Consider the following 8,696-nt stretch of genomic DNA (forward strand, 5'->3'; position numbering starts at 1 on the left):
AAAAATTTCTACCTTTTTCAAATTAATTAATTGAGGATATAATAAATTAAAAAATTGTCCTTTCTTGATATATCAAAATGAACAAGTAATTAAGGACAACTATAAAATAAAAAGTAGACAAAATAATTAGGAACAAAGAGAGTATTAAAGATGAAGATTTTGAAAAAGTTCTATCTTTTTAAATATTATTAATTGAAGGCATAAGAAGTAATTTTTTTTGTCTTTTTATTCGTCAAAATATACAAGTAATTAAAGACAATTAAAAAAAAAAATAGACAAACAATTAAGAATCGAATACAAATTTTTTAATATGAATTTGCAATTTTACTCCCTATTGCTAAAAGGGGTACTATACCAATTACACCTCACAATTGAAAACTCTTTTTTATTCTTTGTCTACTATTATCGATAGGTCTGTCACATAATTTATCCTAGCCAATTCACTAAATGGCCACCTAAATTAACCAATTATTATGAAATATTATTTATATTTTATTTAAAATTAAAATATCACTCAATTATTATCATCTTCCTTCAAAGATACTTGACACTTCAAAAGTTTCATTCTCTCTTAGTTGACATAATATGTCATTAAAGTCTTTTTTAATAAAAGATTAATTTAATTCATTAAACTTATATACCTAAAATAATTATCATATTATTTTAAATATATATATATATATATTTATTAAGAATATTTCATACTTAAGAATCTTTTATTATAATTAAAAAATTTATTTTTGTTATGTTATGAAGAATAAGTTTTTTGAAGTATACTGTAATATCATCAATTTTGAATACTTGTAAACATATACGTCCAAAAAAAATTATTAATTTACATAACACTCATGCATTCTAACTTACATCAATTGCTCATAATTTTACAATGAATCAATAATATTAAATGTCAAGAAACTATTACAATAAAACTAATTGTGTATTTTGAATTCCATGCTTACAATATTTTTTTCTTGAAAAAAAATTAGAAAGTGAATAATATTATCCTTGTTTTTTGTCAAAATAAATACTTACTTATCTCAAAAATCTCCTTTTATTCTAGTTGATATGTCATGTTATTAAATCATCATTTTTAAAATTAATTCATCAAACTTATGTCTATATAAGACAAATATAAAAATTACATGAGAATTTACGAATAGTATAAAAAAATAAAAAAACAATTTCTTTATATTCTTTTACCAAACAAAATTCAATGAAAATAACTCTGTCTGCAATTTTTACTTGGTAATTTTTAAAATCCCATAAGTAAATTATTTAAAACTTTTAAGCAATTCTTTTATGAATGCATTCAAATAAATTTGTAAGATTGACAAACAGTTTGTAAGAAAGAGAAAGTTATTACTCTCTCCATTTCAAAAAGATAAGCATAGTTTGACTTGGATCGGAGTTTAAGAAAAGAAAAAAAAATTAATCTTGTGGTTCTAATTTAAAGTTATGTCAAATGTATTAAAATACCCTTTAATCTTGTGGTCTTAAACATGCTACATAAAAAGTTAAAGTTAAAGTGCTGCTAAAAAAGGAAATAGATCATTCTTTTTTAAACAGACTAAAAAGAAAATGGGATCATTCTTTTTGAAAGGGAGGGAACATTTAATTTTTTTTTCTTGCTATGTTATATTATATTTTAACTTATCATACAATAAAACACTAATATATATTCTCATAAAGATCAAAATTTTATTTTCTAGTATGAATATTATTCACTTTTTATTTTCTTTTCGTCAAAAGATATTGTAAATATGGATTTCAAAGTACCAATTAATTATTTTTAATAGTTAATTGACCTTTAGTATTAGTGATCCATTATGTAACATATGATCAATTGATATAAGTTGACACTAATGAGTAATTTGTATATCAATACTTTTTGAATATATAAGTTGACACTAATGAGTAATTTGTATATCAATACTTTTTGAATATATATTTTTACAAGTATTCAAAATTTATGACATTATACTAAGTTTGAAAAACTATTCTTAATAGCATAAAAAAAAATTTATGATAAAAGATTTTTAAGCATGAAAATTTCTTTTTAACAAACGAATATATTCTTTTTATAAAATAATAAGAGCATTATTTTATTTAAATGAGTTTGATGAATTAAATTAGTCTATTCTTAAAAAAAAAAAAACTTCAATGACATGGTCACATGACATTCCAACTAGGAGAAAGTGAGCCTTTTGAAGTGTGAAATATATTTAAAAGAAGATAAGTATAGTTGATTGATATTTTGATACTAATTTAAATGAAACATAAATGAACACTTACTAAATTGTGTCTAATTTATCCCATGAACAAAACTTGCTCCTTCAATTTATTTCTAGTAAGTTACACATTGAATATGAGAAATTTATATCCAAATGAACATGTCTTTATCTTGATAAAAACAAGTACCTCAAAGATCTTTGGTTAATTACAATTTTTAGCGTTACCAAAATATTGTTAACCCAAGTGTTTTTGGCTCAATTGTTAGTATTAAAGTAACTTTTCACTGTTGAAACAACTTAAATTATCTGTAATACAAGTACAACAAAAGGCAAACAACAAATTCCTTGTAGAAGCTAAAACTGATCAAATGTTAAGAACGTCTCAGAGTTCTGCATTCATATGTGTACAATTTAAAACAAACTAGATCAACCTGCCATATGACTAAATCTGAAACAATAACATAACTCATCGAGCTGGAAGGCGATGTCTTATGATACCCTGATCTTCGTACAACTCAAAGTTTGCTTTAGTAAATTCATTGCTTGAGAAAAATGCTTTGAGATCAGTCATGCCATAATCAAGTGCCTGCAATGATTTAAGAGAATGGGATGTTCATTAGGCAACGGTTGGGAAGTAATCACATAAATAAAGAGAATTTCGAGTATAAATACCTTGCTTTGTAGCTCCTCAACCTTGACATCAATATGGTCTAGGTTGGCAGCAGAACCTGAAACAATTTCCTCAAACTGCAATGCATCTTTTACAAGCCCACGTAGGAGGTGAAGAATGATAGCATTGAAATCTTTTTTGTATGTCATGTACTTTTTGAAGCTCTGCACCAAAATTCAAAACCATTTCAAAATGTCCAAATCAACAACTATTACTGGGGCATATGAATATAATGTGATTATGCCTTATGTAGGCCTAACATGAGCTACAAAGAGGTAGAGTGCTGATAGTATTACCTTTTGCAATGCTTTTTGAACCCCAAATTTCTGGGTTGATATAAATGAATCCAGAAGGACACGAATTGCCATATCCACATCTTCTTGAGTAACATGTTGTCTAAGATGCATCCTTGCATGGGCTTCAGACATCCTTATCATCGATTCAATGTGCCTCACTGCTATGGGAATTCCTTGTCCATGCTGTACATGCACATGGAACACATTAGACAATGTGTCATTGCTAAAAAGCTTAAGCTACCATACTTCAAATGATTTCAAAAAGAAGCTTCAACTAAATGGCAATCTCACCGAAGATTCTCTCCTTAATTCAGCATAAACCTGTGTGAGCTTGTCCAAGTCTGCATCGTGTAATTTTGGGAATACGTTCAACTTTGCATAAGTTAAGTACTTCTTTAGCAACTCTTGTGGAATTATCTGAGGGGAAAAAGGAACTTGTATAGATTCAAGAAAATAAAACATAAAAGTTCAAAGAAATGGTAAAAAATTAAGCTGCAAGGGTAACCTCAGGATCAGTTGCAGCCATAGTGGCACGAGCATCATCCCGTGAATCAGTAAATGACTTCTCATCTATAGTAGCACCTTTTGCTTGTGACCTAAAATGACTATCAACAACAAACTTTGCAAGCATCTCATCAGTGACTGGATCAACCACATCCTGCACAAATCAGTAACCTTTAAGTTTCAAAAGTTCCACTAAGGAAAAGTTAAACTAGATTGACAGGGCTCTAAAAGAATGACATTACCTTGACCACACACAGCACATCAAATCGAGAAATAATTGGATCTGTCAATTCCACATTTTGCGTGAAATTCTTCGAGGAATCATATCTACAAGGATTTAAGAGAAAAGTCACTAAACTAAAGCAGGGAAGAAATGTCAGGAAAAGACAAATATAAAAGCATAAGCTATTCAGAGGATAAATAGTGACTTCCAGAAAGTAGAATGCTTGATTCCACCAAATTGTATTTGCACATTAGAACAACAATTGGATGCTGTGAATGTGAGGTAGCAGCTAAAGTGAGAATTTTATGGCAATACAACAAAAGCAAATGGAAACCTAAATCTAATGCATAGATAAAGAAAGTGTAAAGAAATCCAAGATCTGGTGACCATCAAAGATGTTGAAACCACAGCTGTAATAGAGGGATTAAGCTAGATTTCCAAGATAGAGCTGGTAGCCTACTAATAGTAACATCGACTTGGAAGGAAATGTCTACAGTTAGGATCATATGATCATCCTATTTCTTAAAACATCAAAATTTAGTTCTCCTATACCTTCCTCCAATAGGATTTGCAGCAGCAATAACAGAACAGCGGGCCTGGAGAGATGTGACAATGCCAGCCTTTGATATGCTAATACTCTGCTGTTCCATTGCTTCATGAATACTCACTCTAAAGAAAACATAAAAAATAAAAAAAGAAAGAAACATGAAAATGTTATAATCAAGCAAGCAATGTAGGGAAGACCAGCTAAAACTGCAGCTATCAGACTTGCATACCTATCCTGATCATTCATCTTATCGAACTCATCAATCAAACATATTCCTCTATCAGCCAAAACTAGTGCTCCTCCTTCAAGGGTCCATTCCCGAGTGACAGGGTCCTTGTGTACTGCTGCTGTAAGCCCAACAGCAGAAGCTCCTTTGCCAGTTGTATAGACGGCTCGTTGTCCCGTCTTCTCGACATACCTGATAGGGTTGTATGGTGATTACAGTACTCATTGATTCAAAATGAGGTCATTCAAGATTAAATACTTACTTGAGGAACTGGGATTTTGCAGTGCCTGGATCACCTAGCAGGAGAATATTTATGTCTCCTCTCAGTCTGTGTTTCCCTTCAACATTTTTCTCTTGGCCCCCAAACATTGCAAGAGCTATGGCAGTCTTTATGTCTTCATGGCCATAAATTGACGGGGCAATGGACTTGAATATCTATGGAATAAAAATACATGAGAAAAGAGATAGCTAAGATAGTCTACAAATCAAAAGGACCAACTGGATTTTAAAATTGACAAGGCACATGGACATACTCGTTCTCCAATCCGAGGGTCTTTGGCCAGCTTCTCAATTTCTTCTTTGTCCTCCTGAGTTAGCTTGTAAGCTGAAAAGAGGTCTTGCTTTTTTGTAACATAATTTGCTTCAATCACAGTAGAAAAGACAGGAAACCCATTCTTGGTATTTAGGGACAAGTCAAAGTTGTTAGTGTAGATTCCTGTGACTTCCTGACATTAGAAAGAAACACTGCCTGTCTTAAGCAAGGTCATTGAAAAGTTCCAAAACCTTCAAGTTTAAGAAACACACGGTAATGCACATGCCAAATATTCATTTAACTAGGATTAATTATCATAAACAAGCCAAAAAAAAGTTAAAAGTCTTACTATCTCTTCTCCTGGTCGGGCACAATCAATTAGATCATTCAACAGTATCACTTCCTTGTATCTAGGAAGCCGACCAGCTGGCACAATTCCTGGGCTTTCTTGTAGTGTCAGTTTCTGATAGTTCCTGTATATTGTCTGCAAAAGATTTAGAAAGATAATCAAGTTATCAATTTCATAGTTCTCTTTCTATGAGAAATATACAACACAATGTTTACCTGCTCAACATTGACACTGAATGGTCCTTTTGACTGACACTCTGGGCAAGAACCAACCTTGACTTCTGAGTATGAGTTCTGGAAAAAAGGACCCAATACTGCTCCACATTTGTTACAATCATATTTCACTTGTTGCAATTGGGGAAAAACACCAGATCGCCGGGTGACAACTCCACCAATACGAATCATGGTGTTCAAATGGATCTGCCTGCAAAGAATGACAACTTCAAGTGAGGTTTCATTTACACTAGCTGTAGTCAAGCCAAAGTAAGCAAGTGATATTACCTTATATTACGAATCTGATCATAAACTGGTAAGTTGGTAATCCTGACATAGACTTTCTGATGAATTTGCTTATAGTTGGGATGAAGATCAAAGACAACTTTGTTGGCAACTTCTTCCATCACTTCAAGAACGGATTGTGGTGCATCTGCCAGCCAGATGGCAATATTGGGATGGACATATATGAATTGTTTGTAATCAATCTCAAGGCTGCATTTATTAACTGCAGATGAATGATGAACAGAAGATCTAAATTAATAAAAGATCTCTGTTGGAACTCATAAAACTTAATTCATTCTTGAAAAGGTCAGCGATGACTTGACAAGTTCAGAAACGTATTTACCTGATACCATCTCATTAATCTGTCGAAGATATTCAAAGTCCCCATGTTCATTTTTGGGATTTACATATGTGAGTAAGAATTCCTTGAATTTCTTCGCAATGAAGCGCCGGACTTCATCTCTAGTTACCCATTCCCTAAGTGTTCCCTGAACCCTGTACATCTCAAACTCCCCTTCATCATTTTCATCATCCTGCATGGAAAATCCAAAGAATTGTAAGAGATATATTCAGGCAATTCAATTATGATTAACCTTAGTAGAGAAGTGTTACTGTGAAAATACAAACCTCATAGGGATCATCATCAGTTTGATCAGTCATTGGTACATCCTGGCTGGAGTTTACTCGTTGTGATGCCCCTGGTGAACTTGGCATTGCATCAGTATCATCAAAATTCCTTCTGAAATCAGCTCTAGTCCTTTTTGATGGCCTATAGTTATCATCATCAGTATCTGAAGCAAAATACCCGAGTGTTAGCTTTTTAGATTTTAGTCTGCTCTGAAGTCATACTAATTAATAAAACACATCATCCCAAATATTCTAAACAAGTTAAGTTCATATATATCAGCTCCTACCAGAAGTTAGTCAAACCTTAAGGGTTGGGTTCATGAAAACACAAGTGTCCAGTGGTACAACCGCTAAATAATTAGAGGGGCAATGTCATAACACCTATACACAAATTTGAAAACAATCCATGGCTTGCTGAGCCAAAAAGTTGGTTAAAGTGTTAAGACTGGGTTAGCGCTGCCCCTAAACTTTTAGTAGTGGCAATAGTATAACTTACTTAAAATGTCAAAACTCACTCTTGATCAAAATATATGGACGGTGAGAAGGGAGGGGGTCCTTAAACTATCAAATGAGATTGTAAACACATTGGAAAGATTCAATCTAGAGCCACAAGGATAGAATACTAGAAATGATACAGGAGACATCAAACTAAATAGAAATGTGGGAGTAGAATCATACCAGAATAGTGAGCTAAAGTAATAATAATAAAGGAGGAACAAATAAATAATGAAAGGAAAATTAAGAAATTGCATTTAACATGTAAAATAAGCACAATGCAAGTATGAGATACAGGTAAATGAGTCTCAAATATCAAACAAATGAAGAAATAACACGATAAAGAGGCACATAAAAAGCATACCTTGATCATGAAGAAGTTGAGGAAGCTTACGGTTAGAGACATGTACATCTCTATTGTCAAGTTCCACTTCAGCAGCCTGACGATCTGCCATGATTTGATCCAGATCTCTTTCATCCACCATGGAATCATCCAATCCGAGGGACTCGTACTGGTCAGCCTCACCCATCCTCTGATAGTCACTGTAATTTCAGCAAAACTTTAAAAAAAATGAACGAATTGAACTGTGGAAATGTCAGAACTGAAATTCAAAATACGAACTCGAGATAATTGTCGTTGAAAAGGTCTTCTCCATCTTCCTCTTCAATGTCAGCATCTTCTTGATCGTCTCTGATGATATCAGGATCGACAGAGGCTTCATCCTCTTCAGAGTAGTTTTGGCTAGTGTTGAAAGGGAGCTGATCGGTGTTGAATCCTACTGACGTCGGAGAATCAGGAGTAGACGGTGGATTGCCATTTCTATGATCGGCAGACGACGGAGACTCCGCCGGACGATGGCTACCACTATCGCCGTTGGAATCTTCTCCGGCCATTTTCTCTCTGTTTCTCTCTCTACTCGGGCGTTGTGCTTTGTAGGGTTTTGGAGAGGAGAAGAGATTGAGCGGCTGATTTATATATCTCGTTGTTTTGGCGGGAGAATTTGGCGCCAGAAAACAGATGTGGACCCAAGATTAGTGGCCGATCTCGGAAGCAGGCCCAATTCGAGTTGGTCCTGGTAGTACTATGGCCCAATAAGAGCCTCTTTGCACATAAGTTTTTTTTTTGGAAAAAATACATAAATTGGTACATTTTAAAAAATAATTGCTGATTTTAGCGATATTTTTTATTTATTATCATTTATAGCAATATTATTTTAAATATGCAATATGAATTAAAAGTGAATTATGTATGCAATATATATGAATTATAATTATTTTTTAAAATATATTATGTTTGTTTGGTAAAAATTTGACATATTGTATTATAAATATTAAAATGTGTGATAAATGTATTATCCATCATTAAAACTTGTATTATATGTAAATAATAAATTTTTCTTTGTAATATGTATTAAACTTGTATTATAAATGAATTAAAACTGATCAAGTGAAAAAAAAATATACTATTGCTAAAAATGGTAAATACTTTTTTTTATTAT

General features: G+C 32.4%; 1 protein-coding gene across 1 annotated transcript; it reads right to left on the bottom strand.

The window, feature by feature from the left end:
- Positions 1-2,490: 2,490 nt before the first annotated feature.
- On the bottom strand, positions 2,491-8,156 carry LOC101260396 (DNA replication licensing factor MCM2). Its single transcript, XM_004250651.5, has 17 exons — positions 7,820-8,156; positions 7,562-7,740; positions 6,703-6,866; positions 6,419-6,608; positions 6,079-6,298; positions 5,794-6,001; positions 5,579-5,713; positions 5,231-5,422; positions 4,960-5,132; positions 4,701-4,889; positions 4,477-4,593; positions 3,944-4,028; positions 3,703-3,855; positions 3,489-3,614; positions 3,198-3,380; positions 2,904-3,065; positions 2,491-2,817 (listed from the first exon to the last, which is right to left on the bottom strand). Exons 1-17 carry the CDS (start codon positions 8,089-8,091, stop codon positions 2,698-2,700), a joined length of 2,868 nt encoding a protein of 955 aa, XP_004250699.3. The 5' UTR covers positions 8,092-8,156; the 3' UTR covers positions 2,491-2,697.
- Between the last annotated feature and the right edge of the window lie 540 nt (positions 8,157-8,696).

The sequence above is a fragment of the Solanum lycopersicum genome, chromosome 11 (genome assembly GCF_036512215.1).
Source record: "Solanum lycopersicum chromosome 11, SLM_r2.1".
NCBI classification, from domain to species: Eukaryota; Viridiplantae; Streptophyta; class Magnoliopsida; order Solanales; family Solanaceae; genus Solanum; species Solanum lycopersicum.

What these genes read in the sequence shown, in the direction of transcription:
- LOC101260396 (XM_004250651.5), bottom strand. Translation starts at nt 8,091, where the DNA reads ATGGCCGGAGAAGATTCCAACGGCGATAGTGGTAGCCATCGTCCGGCG. An exon ending in AAGATGAATGATCAGGATAG is followed by an intron (nt 4,594 to 4,700) that starts GTATGCAAGTCT and finishes TGTTTTCTTTAG; the next exon opens with AGTGAGTATTCATGAAGCAA. An exon ending in AATTAAGGAGAGAATCTTCG is followed by an intron (nt 3,381 to 3,488) that starts GTGAGATTGCCA and finishes GTGCATGTACAG; the next exon opens with CATGGACAAGGAATTCCCAT.